Source organism: Podarcis bocagei (genome assembly GCF_964188305.1).
Source record: "Podarcis bocagei genome assembly, chromosome: 12".
Taxonomy (NCBI): domain Eukaryota; kingdom Metazoa; phylum Chordata; class Lepidosauria; order Squamata; family Lacertidae; genus Podarcis; species Podarcis bocagei.
The window spans coordinates 58,256,883-58,273,674 of NC_138137.1; the positions used below are offsets into that span (position 1 = coordinate 58,256,883).

Consider the following 16,792-nt stretch of genomic DNA (forward strand, 5'->3'; position numbering starts at 1 on the left):
CTTTTGAATTCTGGTGCTGGAGGAGACTCTTGAGAGTCCCATGGACTGCAAGGAGATCAAACCTCTCCATTCTGAAGGAAATCAGCCCTGAGCGCTCACTGGAAGGACAGATCGTGAAGCTGAGGCTCCAATACTTTGGCCACCTCATGAGAAGAGAAGACTCCCTGGAAAAGACCCTGATGTTGGGAAAGATGGAGGGCACAAGGAGAAGGGGACGACAGAGAATGAGATGGTTGGATGGTGTTCTTGAAGCTACCAGCATGAGTTTGATCAAACTGCGGGAGGCAGTGGAGGACAGGAGTGCCTGGCGTGCTCTGGTCCATGGGGTCACGAAGAGTCGGACACGACTAAACGACTAAACAACAACAAAGTTAAATACCTTTTGAATTCCTTCCCAGAAATGTGGACCCCTTTCTTTAACTATGTTAATGACCCAGATCAAAACCTTCTTATACCAACTGCTCAATATTCTCAGTGGAAGGGTTATGCTGAGTAATATGTTTGAATGCAGAGTGTGCTAAGTGAGTGTGCGTTTAGAGATAATGGATAAAAGAAACACCATTAGATGTACTTCTGGATAAGTGTTTAATGGTGATTGTATTTGTTTAAAAACCAATTAAAAATTGTCTAAAAAAAGAGAAAACCAATTGAATTCCTAAATCATGTTACAACTTCTTAAGAATTTTGGGAATTTGAAAGTTGAAAAATTATGTACAAGTATGTAGGAGACCGGGACGCGGGTGGCGCTGTGGGTAAAAGCCTCAGCGCCTAGGGCTTGCCGATCGAAAGGTGGGCGGTTTGAATCCCCGCGGCGGAGTGCGCTCCCGTTGCTCGGTCCCAGCGCCTGCCAACCTAGCAGTTCGAAAGCACCCCCGGGTGCAAGTAGATAAATAGGGACCGCTTACTGGCGGGAAGGTAAACGGCGTTTCTGTGTGCTGCACTGGCTCGCCAGATGCAGCTTTGTCACGCTGGCCACGTGACCCGGAAGTGTCTGCGGACAGCGCTGGCCCCCGGCCTCTTAAGTGAGATGGGCGCACAACCCTAGAGTCTGTCAAGACTGGCCCGTACCTTTATGTAGGAGACCACTGTAAGCAGATGGAAACAAGAGCAGGATTTTGACTCACTTGTAGTATAAAAAACATTATGGACAATATAGTTTGATATAGAAACTGGAGCACGGACTAATATGCAGTTGTAGATGTTTAAAATAAGACTCCATGGATGGGGTGGTGGGGGAAGTCCCGAGATTCGGAGAATCTCCACAGACAGCATGACTTTATTGATGTGTGTTTATTTGTACTCTTTATCTGCAAAACTAATAAAATGTCTTGGTGGGGAAAGAAAAGTTGAAAAATCTGATACACTCTAATGTCACGTATTTTGAATGAGGGAATGGTTGGAAACCAGGAAAAAAAAAATAATAATAATAATAATAATAATAATAATAATAATTTATTTGTACCCTACCCATCTGACTGGGTTTCCCCAGCCACTCTGGGCGGCTTCCAACAAAGATTCAAGATACATTAGAATTCCCCCTCTCACCTGGCTTATGCTTGATGTTTGCCTTTGAGCCGCACTTTGAGGACACTTTAGACAAGTCGATCTTCTTGTTCAGGATCTGCACCTGCAGGACACGAGGGGAGGAAAGAAGGAAAGGTCTCAGGAACGAGGAACGCCAGGCCTGCTGTCAGCTCAGCAGAAGAGATCTCCAGGGCTCCGCTGTTCCAGCACCCTCTCCACCCTCCGCCCAGACTGGCCCGTTGGTTATGGGTGCAAGGCATGAGCCGCTGCTGCTGCTGCCGCTGTTCGGGGGACTTGCGAGGGGTGGGGCAGAAGGTGATCATGCAGCAAAAGGGCGGGGTGTGTGTGTTCTCAAAGCCCCATCCCAAAAGAAGGCGTTTTTTAAAAAGTTAGCGTACTGTGCCAAACCAGAGGCTGGAGAGCGGGCAGAGACGACAGCATCAGGCGTTACACATTGCATCGGTCGGTGCTGGACAAATAATACTAATTAATGGTGCTGACTCATCTTAATAATGGGGCTGAATGCACTAAAAACCCCAGAGCTCTCCCTCAGCTTTACTGAGACGCCGGCTTGCAATGCAGTTTCTTTTTTTTTGGGGGGGGGGTTTGGCTGCAGGGAGCATTGACAATAATTATAACATTATTTCCATTTTTATCGGTCTGGTGTCTCCCTGTGGGTGCCCAGGGCGGCTGCCCTGCCTTGCTAGAAAGAAATCTTGGGCAAGGAGTTCAAAAGATGTGTGTGTGTCCAGAATGCATTATGCAAAGTCTAGTAAATCTGCATAATTCATCCCAACTTTTCAAAGCACTTGGGAAGGGAGGGGAGAGGGGGGGAGGAGGCCATGTCCAGGGAGGGTGGAATGATGGAGGGGAAGGAGGGAGAATGTTTCAGGTTGTCTCTTGGAACAGAGGCAATAAGGCTGGGGTGGGGGTGGGGATTGTACAGGGCACGGAAGGCCTTGCCCACTCCCCCCTTTCTGGTACCTGCCTTCTTAAGTGCTCCTGGCATCCTTAAACATGGAGAACCAATGGCGGTTTAATGCTTAAGGCTCTCGGACTACGACCTGGGAGAGCCCGGGGTTCTAATCCTGCCTTCCAACTCACCCAGGTCCCTGGGTGACCTTGGGGCAGTCACCGCCTCTCAGCCTAATCCTACCTCGCAGGGTTGTCGTGGGGATTCAATAGGCAGAAGCATGTATGCCGCCTTGAGCTCCTTGGCAATTAAATACCGTATTCTTCGCTCTATAAGACACACTTTTTCCCTCCTAAAAAGTAAGGGGAAATGTGTGTGCGTCTTATGGCGTGAATGCAGGCTGCGCAGCTATCCCAGAAACCAGAACAGCGAGAGGGATCACAGCGCTCCCTCTCACTGTTCTAGCTTCTGGCTTAGTTGTGCTCTGTCCCTTCCCCCACCTCCTGGAAAAGCCCCCAAGAGCCACGCTCCCTTTAAAGAGCCATGCAGAGCGTGTGTGCGGCTCTTGGGGGCTTTCCCCCAAGGAGGGAGAAGGGCAACGCACCAATGATGGGCTGCCCTTCTCCCTCCTCGGGGAAAAGCCCGCAAGTGCCGCACACACGCTCCACGCGGCTCGTGAAAGGGAGCGCTGAGCAGAGCCTGGGATGCACACAGGCTCTGCTCAGCGCTCCCTTTAAAGAATATTGTTTTTCTTGCATTCCCCCTCTAAAAACTAGGTGCGTCTTATGGAGCGAAAAATACGGTAACTCTCCCCTGGCAACCGTGAGGACTAGGAAAATTTGCGGCCTGCACAACAAAGCCTTGGGATGAACAGAAAAGTCAGAGCTCAGGGCAATGTTTTCTTTTCGTGGCACGGCTTTTTGCGGGGCAGGATAAATGAAGGGGGGGGGGTTTCTGGTTTATATAGTCAGCAGGGTGCTTTTTTTGGAGGGGCGGTTGCTTTGTGAAACTGTAAAACCCCAAAGCTATTCATATTCTATCAGCGCCTCGCGTGGAAGCGAGTTCTGTAGTTTAACTACGAGCTACATCCCTGCCAGGATTCATGTCCCTGTTGCAGGGTGGAGAGGCTCAGGAGCGACTATGGATAACTCCGGGGACCTGCTTTGGTGGGGTGGAGGCAGGGGGACGATGTGCTGGTGGCTGGTCTCTGTGTCTCAGGGCACAGAAGGTATCACGAACCCAACAGGTGGAAATGCCCGTCCCGTCCAAGGCCGAGTTGGCCAGCTGTGGTGGTTCTACTCACATGGGTACTGCCCTGGCTGGGCCTGGGGGCGGTGGCCGACTGGGAGTGGACGCCCGAAGACGGCCTTTGGGTATTTGGAACCTGAAAACAATATTGAGCACTTTACTCTCCGGACCAAGAGGATGGACAGTTTCGATTTTTGTGGATCGAGGAGATGGAGAACGGAAGTGGGCGACAGCATGGGAAGGAGGGAAGGAAGGAAGGAATTAAAGGTGCCACAAGACAGAGAGAGAGAGAGAGAGAGAGAGAGAGAGAGAGACCCCAGAGAGGGCACAGTCCTTTCTTCTCAGAAGTTCTGGACAGGCCACAGAAATAAGTTGGATTTGAAAAGGGACAGCTTTATCAAATAAGTCTGGGAGGTTGCGTGTGATCCCTGCAGCTGGTTTTTTCGTTCTGGAGTGATTTTTATTCACAGGGGGGAGAGGGACAGAAGCTACAGATAAAACCCAATAACGGGAGAGGTAATAGCTGCAAAATCAACATGGGAAAAGGAGATGCAAGGAAGGTCATTTTCCAGACCTGCAAAGAGAGAGTCTAAATGCTTCCAGATTCAGGTAGAGACAGAAATTGACTTGAAAGAGAAGTTGCTGGATTACAACTTATTACTAAGCTGAAAACTATGGAGAGACCTGGTCTGAATAGAAATACTGGATTCTTGTCTCATTACACCTGCTAAAGCTATTTTTGGTCATCTGCGTACTTGCTTTTTCCTGTAGGACTAATTGCAGTCGTTAACAATAAACAGGTTTACCATACCCATTGAGTCCATCACCCATCTCCTATTACCCTCCTGAGAAAAACCCCACCCCACCCTCCCACTATATATAAGGGTCCGGTGACTTCTGTTTCAGTGTATCTGAAGAAGTGTGCATGCACACAAAAGCTTATACCCAGAGCAAACTTAGTTGGTCTCTAAGGTGCTACTGGACAATTTTAAAAATTTGTTTCTAAATGCTTCTGTTGCAACTGCCTGCCCCCCCCCTGGGATTATGGCTAGGGTACCATCCTACGCCAGCCTTCTCCAACCTGCCCCCCCAGTTGTTTTGGACTCCCCAACTAGCATCAGCCTCAGGATCGCATGGGAGTTGTAGTTCAATCGTCTGGAGGGAGCCAGGTGGAGCAAGGCTCTTCTATGGGATCCTGAGGTTCACAGCACCAAGAATGCAGTGGAACCTGATTAGGGAAGGGGGGCAAGGAAGATGCCGCAGCCAGAAAAAGGTTTGCATGGAAAAAGCAAATGTTACTTGCCCCCGACGCACTGATTCCCCCCCCCCCAATCATTTTCCCAGACAAAAATGAAATAAAATTGCAATTATCCACAGAAGAGTGCGATTTGACACATTTTTAGCTTTCGGAGGAAACCTAACCCCTCCAAGGAGGATCAGCCGACTCCATAGCAAATGCAGGAATGTCTCGAAAGACCCACGGAAGACCAGAGAAGACATACCAGAGGAAGCTGAGCTAATAACGTCCCTTTAAAATACTTTGTGTCAGCAGAAGGAAACCTGCACATTCGCCACCCCGTGCCTAAGATACGATTTTGCGTGCTTATTTTGGAGGGGGCGAAAGCCGAGGGACAGGGTAGACTTCAGTCTCAGGGGGAGTGTCACAGCCCCGCTACATGGACTGCCGCTACATGGAAAGCCCACTGTTATCATTTCAGAGAGAATCTGTGTTCCTCAGGCCGCCTGAAGCCGACAGAGAAAAGATTTGTGTCTCTGACAACCAGCTGGTGTTTCGACACACACAGCGGCTTGTTAACACTGGGGGCGCCGACCGGGCGCACGAGTGCGTGCAGAGTGCTATGCGTAGTATCGTTTCCCTTCCCTCCCTACAAAGACACTGAGGGGTCTGAGATACACAAAGCTCTCTCTGTCTGCACTGCCTAAGGCCTTTCTCAAGCGTTAAAAGGAAGAAGCACACAAAAGGGATCTTGTCAGACATGCAGGTACGTTCCCAAGGCCTGCGATTAAAGCTTTGGTGGATTAATTGCACCGCCTAACAGATTAAGGCTCCGTCCTCCTTCCCGAAGCGCCAGCATGAAACATCTTGTCACTTGGGGTGGGGCACTGCCAAGAGCACCCCTGGAGATTTGCCTTCTGCAGAACAAGCGACACATGGAAAGCAGTGATCTGACAGCTTGCAAAGTTTCAAGGAGCAGTAGGGCTTCCTAAGCGCTGAGAGGAGTGATGGGAGATCACCTAAACGAATGGGATGCACACACACTCAAGAGACGTGCTGTCTCCAAGACCACCCCCCATACACACAGTCCCCCCCAAATGTGTTCCAATTGCAGGATACTACACTGGGCGCAGCACTCTTCTGTCCCCTGAGAAGCTTGACTTTCTCCTGGATAAGGCAAACCCAGAATCAAGCAAAACAGAAAAAGACAGGAGGAGGAATGCAAAATATGCAAAATGTAAAAATCTGCATGATTTGTACAAGTTGCAGAACGTCAGCTTTTCATGGCACAGAATAAAATTCTGGCTTCCAATTTGTATATACTGTTCAGCTCAGAATGACCTTCTTGTTGCTGGCACCTGTCTGTCTCGAGAGACAATGGAGTGTGTCTCCAGAGGTGAAGACAAACCACTTGTTAGCAGCACCAAAGTGGCCTCCCCAGAGCACAAGGAGGCCTTGGGCTGTCCCGGCAACAAGATCCCCTCTTGGTCTTGTTGGTGTGATCCAAAGAAAAGCAGAAGAATGGCCTAGTGTGGCTCAATTCCTACTTGGTGGAGGGGGGGGTCTCATCTGTGTCTGGGCTGTACCAATGGAAGACCGGAGGGGCGAAAGCGAGGTCATGTGCCCGGCTGGGTCCCTCAAATTACAGTTCCCTTCCCAAAGCGCCGTTGCTCACCAGTGAATGCCTGCTTCTTACTGGGTTGCCTGCTCCTTCGATAGCCCCATAACTTTCCCTCTTGCTTCCCCCGCCCTAAAATCTGGAGGCTAAGGGAAGCTTCTGGTAGAATGCTTCCAATGGGGGGGTTCCTGCTCCTTTGTGGTCTTGGTGGAAGGGGAGGTTACACACGCACACTAACACACACACACATACACACAGAGGACAGTCAAAAGCAGCACGAGAGAAAAGGAGTTAGTAGAGAGACTGGTGTCTGGAACCCTGCAATACTTACATTCCCACCTCCAGGGACATGCTTAATATTGTCCTTGGACCCACACTTGGACTGGACGTGGCTGTAGTTGGCTTTCTTGGAGACTATCTGGACCTGGAACGTCACAGAGATGGAGACACAAGGGAAGAGGGCTGGTTAGAACTCTCTCGAGGGAGCGGGACACGCCACGGTAGAAGGGTGGACGGACAGAGGACTCGTGTTAGAACCTGAACCCAGCTCCGAGGATTAAGCGTGAACAAACTTAAGACGGGGGGGAGGGGGGGAGGAAGAGGAGGCAAGCAGACAGCGACAAGGAAGCGAAGCAGACAGTGGTAAGTAGCGGCAAGAGCAGAGCGGCAGACCCCTCTCTGCATGATCTGCAGCAGAGAGGAGAGGGGGTGTTCACTGAGTGCGGAAGAGACTGCCAGGAAGACTGGCCTTTATGGATGCCCCCCCTGGTGGGAGGAGGAAGACTCTAATCAAGCTAAATTCGTGCTCCGGTGGAAGGCAGAGCATTAATGAGGTAATTGGTGCTTCCAGACAGAGCCCAGCTTGCAAGTGTGTTGTTGGCAAATAGCTTTTTCCAAAACTTGTTGGACTTCCCCTGGAAAGGCTAAATCCAGGTTAACTGAGGCGCAGGGAGTACCGTGCTGGCATTTTGATGGCAAGGGTGTCGTGTGGATGTAGGGGGGAGAAAGCCTTGTGTAGGTAAAGGTAAAGGGACCCCTGACTATTAGGTCCAGTCGTGGCCGACTCTGGGGTTGTGGCACTCATCTCGCTTTATTGGTCGAGGGAGCTGGCGTACAGCTTCTGGGTCATGTGGCCAGCATGACTAGGCCACTTCTGGCGAACCAGAGCAGCGCACGGAAACACTGTTTACCTTCCCGCTGGAGTGGTACCTATTTATCTACTTGCACTTTGACGTGCTTTCAAACTGCCAGGTTGGCAGGAGAAGGGACCGAGCAATGGGAGCTCACCCCGTCGCGAGGATTCGAACCGCCGACCTTCTGATCGGCAAGCCCTAGGCTCTGTGGTTTAACCCACAGCGCCACCCGTGTCCCGCAAGCCTTGTGTGCATAAGGACAAAAAACACACCTATCTGGATGCTCCCTGTATTGGGGTGGGTTCCATTGAGTCTGGTATGGTCCACTTTTCAACATGATAGACTGACATGTTTTAAATTTGCAGAGGAAGAACACAGAACTTGGGGTGCCGTTGACACAGTTAAGGCTGCCACTGATCTGTGCTATATGGCCTTGAGTATACAGTCTTGCTTCAGTAGAAGTGATTTAACTGCGATTCCTCCACACTGCGTGGCATTGGGCTAGATGACTTTTGGGGGTCCGTTCCAACTTTACGATTCTATGATTCCATGAAGTGCCTTATGGGTTCAGGCCAAGGTGTCCATCATTCTGTGCAAGGATCCCAGAGACCAGCAGGTGCTTGGGGGTCCCACAACCTTCCCTCTGCCTGCCTCTGGATTGCGTAATGCAAACGGATGCAAAAAAACCCCCTGAAAAGCACCTCATCTCAGTTGGCATTATCGAGTACCTTGCAAGGACCAGGGCACATCACCCAGAGGCGCCAAGAGGAGAAGGCTTTGTATCATCTAGTGCAGCAGTTCTCAACCTGTGGGTCCCCAGATGGTGTTGGACTACAACTCCCATCATCCCTGAGCTCTGGTCTTGCTAGCTAGGGGTGATGGGAGTTGTAGTTCAACAACTGGGGACCCACAGGTTGAGAAAGGCTGATCTAGTGTCTATGTATTTACTGACTGCAGGAGGGGACTGTGTGATTTCCCTGGACTTCTACTTTGCTTTCTGACAAAAATGAGATGCCTAGTGAAGAACATAGGAGGAGTAGTTCTGGATCAGGTCAAAGGGGACCCGTCTCATCCAGCACTCTGTTCTCAGTGGCCAAACAGATGCCCCAGTGGGAAGCCTGAGAAGAACCAGGGTGCAACAGCTTTCTCCCCATCTATCATTGCAGGTGATCCCTTCCAACTCTACTTACAATTCTATTCCATGATGCCCAGATCTAGGCTAGTAGTCTGTGATCAGCCTTACCTCCATGCCTAATCCTCTTTCAAAGCCATTTAAGTGGGCAGCTGCTGCCACTTCCTGTGGCAGTGAGTTCCATAGTTTAAAGATGTGCTGTGTGAAGTAGTACTTTCTTTCGTCTCCCCTCACTTTTCCAACCTTCTGGGTGCCCTCATGGTCCTTCAAACGGGCCTGATGAGCTGTATGCTGGCAGCATCTGTTAATACCTCCCGTCTTTGGCTGAAATGTGTCAAAGGGGTTAAGACTAGGCCTGTCTGTATTAAAGACCTGCTTTGTTGGGCTTCCTTTTCCATGTCCTTTTATTGTTTGTGCCTCAAGAGAAACAACAAAGAGGCCTTTGGGCTGGCCAAAAAAGCTTATGACACAATGAAATTTGTTAGTCTTTAAAGTGCCACAAAACTGCTGTTCTTACTGCGGCCAACAAAGACCGTTATCCCCCTGGGCGTCATATGCAGAGAGGTGACCTATATCAAAGGCTTGTATTTCAGGAATTTTTGAACATTCTGGCCCTCTAAAAAGGGCAGGCAGCTCAACTCACCTTTGTGTTTTGTACTTCCAAGGGAAGCACTCTGGTTAACAGCCGGCTAATCATTTTCTATGGGGAACCACTAAAGGTATTGAATGATGGGTGCATTGCAACTGTGCATGCAGAACAGCACACATGAACTACATGAAGCACGAATACCACCTCCTGCATAGGCTTTCCAGCTAAGAAAATGTTGAATGCAATGCACACCAACATGAAACTACGGCTGGGCTGAATGGAGATGCGCTATTAGCTTCTATCTGTGTCTATGTCTGTCTGTCTGTCTGTCTACCTATCTAACCCAGGGTTTCCCAAATATTGATGTTAGATTAAAGGACACCTTGTTGTTGTTTAGTCGTCTCCGATGGACAACCCCATAGGGCTGCTAAGTCTAGCCTCGCATGAGAATCTTCATGATTTCCTTCAGAATGGATAGGTTTGATCTTCTTGCAGTCCATGGGACTCTCAAAAGTCTCCTCCAGCACCAGAATTCAAAAGCATCCATTCTTCGGCGATCAGCCTTCTTTATGGTCCAGCTCTCACTTCCATACATCACTACTGGGAAAACCAGAGCTTGAACTATACGGACCTTTGTCGGCAAGGTGATGTCTCTGCTTTTTAAGATGCTTTTTACAAGATGTAAAAGGTGGCAGCTGTGCAGTCCTGGTTTTGGAGAGGAACCCATCTGGGCTGCTTCTCCCAGAACAGTCACCCTCTCCCCTTCATCCTTTTGAGCAAAAGGCACCCTTGGCTTTCGAAAAATCTTTCTGTGAGCCTGGCAGCTGCTTGCCGTTTTGAAACCAAGTGCCCCTGCTCTGTCGGAAGCAGAGAGCACAGAGTCTTCCTGCTGGCAGAGGCCAGACATGGGGAGCAGAGGGAGGCATCGCCACGTCCTGACAAATCACCCAAGTCCGACTTAATTGGGGTCAGGTTTGATGCCAGCCAGTTGGGGGCATTGTCCATGTCCTGGACACGCTGAAACACGTCCCAGAGGCCATTAAGAAGCCGGACAAAAAGGGCTGTGTTGGAAAGCCCAACCTGAGCGGACAAAAGCACGGAGGAACGTGCAGGCCCTGGCGGTGCCAAGCCAGAGCTGGTGACTCTGTTTATTATGCCCTTCTCCTGAGGCTAGTGGGTGCTGGCAACTCCAAAGCACCTGGCAGTGCAAGGTTGCCCGAATGTGCTTTGGGGTACATCTGGCTACAGCTGGTTTGCCAGCAGTGGTTTTCTACACCAATGTGTCTTGTGTGTCAAAATAAACACATGCAAACTCCCAACAGCAAGCACAGCCAATGGCTAAGGAAGCTAGGAGCTGCAGTCACAGAATCAGAGAATCACAGAGTTGGAAGGGACCCACGGGTCATCTAATCCAACCCCCTGCAATGCAGGAATCTCAGCCAACGCATCCATGGCAGATGGCCATCTAATCTTTCCTTACAAACCTCCAAGGAAGGAGAGTCCACCACGTCCCGAGGGAGACCGTTCCATGGTTGAACAGCTCTTACCGTCAGAAAGTTCTTCCTGATGTTTAGTCGGAATCTCCTTGCTTGTCACTTGGAAGAAATTGGATCATAGACTCGTAGAGTTGGAAGGGACCCTATCATCTAGTTCAACCCCGCTGCACTGTAGGAATTGCAGCTCAAGAATCCCAGTCCAACAACACCTGGAAGGTCATAAGTCAACCCCCCCCCCAGTGCATAGAGAGATTGTGCCTAAGCTATTTAGAAACATCATCCACCATGGAAACGGCAAATGTGGGAAGCTGGAAAGTCCTTGAAGCATTTGGAGCGAGAAGATTTCTCTCCAAAATACTCTTGCTTTCCAACGCTGGGGATTTGACTAACCAGAGGACACCAGAAGCCTCTCCCCGGGAGATTTGTCTCCCTGGGTCCAGCAGAACTAAATCCCTGCTTCTCTTTGAGGTGGCCAGTGTGTGTTGTCACTTGATACTGTAGGTGGGGACTCGCATCAAGGAGCAATTCTCCATGCGAAGACATCCCCTCCGCACAGAAAGCTAGCGGGCCAGGGGAAGGCGTAACCTGGAACGGCTTCCTTGTGGCATGGAGGTGCATTCCGCGGTGACAGTTCCTCACTCTCAAACATAAATTTGCCTCGCTAGCAAGAGATGTTATCCTACAGCAAGCCGCTGCTACTAATGTGCATTAGATACCGTTCTCAGGCTCGTCACAGACAGGCTTTACAGGACGCAGCAAGGAGATGAAAATTCTCAGGGATGGAGGGGTTGGCCGATTCTTGGGAACCTGCGGGTGCTGGTGGGAAGCAGCCCACCCTCCTTTCTCGGTCGGAAGGCAGAGCCAAGCAATTCCCCCCACCATTGCAACCTTGAGGATGGTCTCTGAGCACCCTCCTGCTGTTAGAAACACTGGGGCTGGGACAGCGAAGGTTGCTCCATGGGGGCAAATGGGGCACAGCCCTGCCAACGTCAGCTTGTCCTTCACCAGTCCTCATTGGTCCCCCTTCCTACTGCCCAGGGGCTCTCCAAGCTTCCTCCTCCATGTTGCCCTTGTAGGGCTCAGCAGGGAGGAAAAGCACTCTTGTTAGCTTCGCCTGCCATTATCTCTGGCGCCACCTACTGTTGGCCTCCCAGATCCAACGAGCACCAGCTACCGCTGGACTTGGTGCTCCGTGTCAAGGCACATTCAGGAAGATGTTTGCGGGATGGCTCTCCGTGAAATCCATTGGCAGGAGGACAGGATGCACAACAAGGAAGGTGCGTGCAAAGGAAAGGGGGATGGGAATCCGGGAAGAAGAGAGTGTCAATGACAAGAGCGGGGAGACAGGAAACAAAGATGTGTAGAGAGCTAAGAAAGAAGGGAAAGTGACCCAAAACATGGGACGGGAGCGGGTGGAGCAGGAAATGAAAAGTGCAGCGTAGCAGAAGAGCTGCCGCTCGCCTCTCCCAAGTGATAGAAGTCTGAAATGGAACTCACTTTCCCATTGGGCTGCTTTGGGGCGCCCTCTTTTGAAACAGCCGCTTTAGTGGGGGCCGTTTTAGATACTGCATTGAGTTCGGGCTTTCGGGCAGCCCCGGCGGACTCTGCCTTTCTTTCTACTTTTGCCTAAATGGAGACAAATGGAGGGTGACTTTTTGCATCATGAAAGGAAATAAAAATATAACGAGACGAAAAGCAATGATGGGAGGGGGAAGGGCAGCTGGATGTCTAAAACAACATTCATGGGGATCCGACAGGCCAGGGAGGAGCCCGCACACAGGTGGGAGGTGGTGGTCTGACGGGGTGGGAGAGGGGGAGAAGCTCAGGGCAATGGCTCAAGAAAGTAGCCTCCTTGCCTAGAGCTAGGAGACCTGGGTGGAAGCCTCCCCCCACCTGAAATGCTAGCCAAGGGGGCGGGTCTCCCTTTTGCAACTTAGGGACCCTTCCCCTGCTGTCCACGATGGTCACAGCGGCACCTGTGTGATGCTCAAGCCTGGAGAGAGTCTTCAAGAGCCGGCACAGCATGGCACAAACTGGGGGGTCTGGTAAATGGCTCTCCACCCCAAATTCTGGTTTGGGGCAAAATGTGGCAGTCGCTCATTCAGGGGCAATGTAATCTAAGGATGTTGGATGTTCTAATCTAAGGATGTTGGACAGCTCTATACGGCCTCGGTCCAGTATATCTGAAGGAGCGTCTCCACACACATCGTTCTACCCGGAAACTGAGGTCCAGCACCGAGGGCATTCTGGCGGTCCGCTCACTGTGAGAAGCCAAGTTACAGGGAACTAAGCAGAGGGCCTTCTCGGTGGTGGCCCCCGCCCCGTGGAACGCCCTCCCACCAGATGTCAAAGAGAACAACAACTACCAGACTTTTAGAAGAAATCTGAAGGCAGCCCTGTTTAGGGAAGCTTTTAATGTTTGATGTATTACAGTATTTTACAAATTTTTTTGGAAGCCGCCTAGACAGGCTGCGGAAGCCCAGCCAGATGGGCGGGGTATTAATAATAATAATAATAATAATAATAATAATAATAATAATAATAATAATAATAATAATTATTATTATTATTATTATTATTATTATTATTATTATTATTATTATTATTATTATTATCTCTTCCAAGCTACAGGTCTCCCAAGACGGAACGCCCATTTTTGCTATCCACCATTATCCAAAGTGCACATTCTCTTGACCCAGACACCTCCACCCTGAAAACAGTCCCTGGATGAAAGTTGGAATTAATTTCTTGAAAGCCCACAAACCATTTATCTTCTGGGGTTCCCACTCTTTAAAAAAAAACACCGGGTTGTTGTCGGCATTAGGTAAGATTCCTGTGCCACTGTGAGCCTCTGGGGGGGCCTTTTAACCCCCAAATATTCTTGCAGTCAAATCTGGGTTCTGTTAAGGCTGATTGCTTCAAGCCCACCCTAGGGAACAACGAGACAATGGTGCAGATGGTACTGAGCAGTTTCAGGCCTGGAAACACAGGCCAGAGACTCAGCAGCCACTGCAGGAAGCCAGATGCTCCCTGCCGGTGTAAGTCTAAGGAACAGGGGTCACCTTCCTGCTCTTTGAAGTAAAGGCACCTAAAGACAAGGCAACCTGCTCCATCACAAATTCTTCTATTGCATCACAAATAGAGGGAAGACTCAGGAGGGAGCAGCCAACTGGGAGAGAATAATTAGGCTGTGAACATGCATTCGATTAAAATACATCTCTTGACTGTGGAAGCTCTAGAGTCAAAGGGGTGCCAGGATTCAGAGGGTCTCCCCTCTGAATCCTGGCTCCCGGCAGCAGCCAAAGCAGCTCAAGCCAGTCTTGCTCCCTTCCTTTCTTCCCACTGGTCTTTCTTGTGGGACATGTCAAAATGCAGTTTTGTTTCAGCTTCTCTTAAATGTGGCTAAGGGCTGGTTTGCACCAGCTTTAGGAAGGGCCAGCAAAGGGCAAGGTCGTCGTAACTTAGAGGTGGAACATCTGCTTTGCATTCAGAACATCCCAGGTTCAGTGCCCAATGGAATCTCCAGGTATGTCTGGGAATGCCCCTGTCTATAAACTTGCAGAGCTGATGCCAGCCAGCATAGTGAGTTGGGTGGACCAATGGTCTGACTCAGTTGCTGTTGTTGGCACCCATCTGCCTCAAGAGACAGTGAAGTGCAACTCCAGGGGTGAAGTCAAACCGCTATGTTAGCAGCACCAAAGTGAACACCCTGGGGCGCAAGCCTGGGCAGTGCGTCTGGAGGTGCTGGGCTGCCTAGACAACAAGATCACCCTCTCAGCCTCACTGACGTGGTCCAAAGGAAAGCAGAGCAATATATCCGGCACCAGCTGGGCTGATTTGTGTAGGGTTTACTCCTTAGCCATTTCTTCTTCCAAATACATTCCACAAAGCAGCGGAGGTTTAGGATCAGAGTTTTTATCCTCCTAAATGAGCTACCTTCCCAGGCAGACGAGCCCCAGCTGCCCCTTCTGACTCAATATATGTATTTCTACATAGACAAATCTCCCGTTAATTTGTGTGTGCTGATCTCAAGTGGGTGTTCTATCTGAGGCCTCATAATGCTGGTCCTGATCCCCAGGAAGTACAGGACATCTCAACTACTGGAGAATCTTGCTGACAAGCCTTGGGTCATGCACATATCAATGAAGCTCTGAAGGGAACTATGGATTCTTTGGATACTGATATGGCCATTACCATTCCCTTTTTAACTGCTGAAGATGATGCAATTTCTGATCCTGGTTCAGAAGGGAGTTGAGAGCCAAGGACAGCCAACTCTCCCCCATGGGTGGGACCCAAAATCTCTTTTAGGGGTGCTGCCGTTTCCATCCTTGCAGATGGGGCACACAAATCGCCCCGCCATTTATCCACAGGGACAGATCTAAAGCCCCAATAATGCAACCCATCTCTTCCAACATGTTAGCAGATTTAAGGCTGGGGGGAGTCCGTGGGTTGTTACTTAAGGGGAGGTGAATGCATTAATAAGCCCTTGGTTGCCCCAAGTAAACACTGGGTTTGAGGCCCAGCCAACCAGGGCAACATAAGAACCCCCCCAGCAGATTTAAGGCCCTGATTCCGCCCCCGCAAAATTAACCCAAACAGAGACCTGTTCCACTGGTCTTTCAGAGAAACGGAGCACAAGCAGAGGCTCAATAATTTGAGATGTGTTTGGCCACAAAAAGATGACACCTCTACAGAGGGACCAGTCTCTCACCCTGAAAATTCGGGGAATAACCAAAGCTGCAGAACACAGCAGCAGCCAAAAGGGGGCTCTGTACGAGAGCCACATCAAAAAAGCTCTTTGCCCGCCCTCCCTACAAGCACTCTCCTGGCTGGACCATGCAGACAGGCTCAAATCCTTTCCTCCGAAAGTGACCCCCTGGAGGTCTGAGCTCTGTGTTTCCAGATCCAAAGCACCCGCTTCTCTGCTGCAAAAAGGAACTAAGGCTGGCAACTACAGCAAGTGTGAGGGGCTTGAGGACAGCAGCAGCAGCTCCTTCTACAAGAAGGACATGGCAATCTGTGGCTCTCTGGAGGTTTTGCTGGACTACAACTCCCATGATCCTTAGCCATTCACCATGCTGGCTAAGGCTGCTGGGAGTTGTAGTCTAGCAGCACCTGGAAAGCCACTCCCCCCCACCACTGTGCTAGGGTAGCACCCTGGATTTCAACTCCCATCCACCCCAGCCAGCATGGCCAAGAGACAGGGATCATGGGAGTTGTGATCCATCATCGCTGGGAGAGTGTCATGTGAGCACAGACAACCAATCGCCCAGAGAGATATGGGGCAGGGGAACTTACCCGTCCTCCGCCAGGCTGGTGCTTGATGTTGTCCGTGGAGCCGATCTTGGAGCGGACGTTCTTCAGGTCGGGGGCAGACACGCTACTGGTGGGGGGCCGGGAAGGCTTGGCGACGGGGCTGGTTTTTGGTGCGGTTTTGAGCGTGGACGCCTTCTTGGGCTCGGCGGCAGAGCTCCCGGTCCCCGAGAGCCTGGGCGTGGCAGGCTTGGGCCGGCTAGCGGCTGCTCCGGGCAGGCCGGGGGCAGCAGCGGTCGGGGTGGTGGCGCTGCTTTTGGCAGCGGTGGAGGCCGGGGCGCTCTTTGGACGGCTGAGGTCGGCTGCCGAAGGAGGAACAGAAGGAGGAGGAGGAAGAAGAAGAGAGGACCGTCAGCAGGGGAAGCCGCAGAGCCACCCGAAGAAGCCCCACGTGGCCACCCAAAGAAGCAAGCAGGAAGCAAAGCAGGGAGAGCAGGTTACCTGATGGCGATTTTGCGACGGTCTTCTTGGCATCGGCAGGTTTTGCGTCTGTCTTGATGGCTGCACAACACACAAAGACAGCAGCCAAGCTGAACCTCTGCTTTGCTGGGGTCAGTCCATGGCAGGGCCTTGCTGGTGCCACAGTTAA

The 16,792-nt window shown here is 50.7% G+C and overlaps 2 protein-coding genes across 16 annotated transcripts in view; one reads left to right on the forward strand and one right to left on the reverse strand.

The window, feature by feature from the left end:
• The window catches only part of LOC308569628 (cytochrome P450 2C25-like), a 189,277-nt gene that overhangs the window by 165,217 nt on the left and 7,268 nt on the right, over positions 1-16,792 (forward strand). The gene's annotated exons all lie outside the window — the stretch shown is intronic.
• LOC308569494 (uncharacterized protein) overlaps positions 1-16,792 on the reverse strand; it is a 209,920-nt gene that overhangs the window by 7,284 nt on the left and 185,844 nt on the right. For 10 of the 15 annotated variants that reach the window (XM_081163437.1, XM_081163436.1, XM_081163443.1 and 7 more), the window contains 6 exons: positions 16,645-16,704; positions 16,189-16,505; positions 12,388-12,516; positions 6,872-6,964; positions 3,741-3,821; positions 1,546-1,627 (listed from right to left, as the gene is read on the reverse strand). In XM_081163437.1, coding sequence (XP_081019563.1) covers positions 1,546-1,627; positions 3,741-3,821; positions 6,872-6,964; positions 12,388-12,516; positions 16,189-16,505; positions 16,645-16,704 — 762 coding nt within the window. The remainder of the gene's footprint in view (positions 1-1,545; positions 1,628-3,740; positions 3,822-6,871; positions 6,965-12,387; positions 12,517-16,188; positions 16,506-16,644; positions 16,705-16,792) is intronic. The other 5 variants (XM_081163444.1, XM_081163440.1, XM_081163441.1 and 2 more) reach the window with 5 other exon arrangements.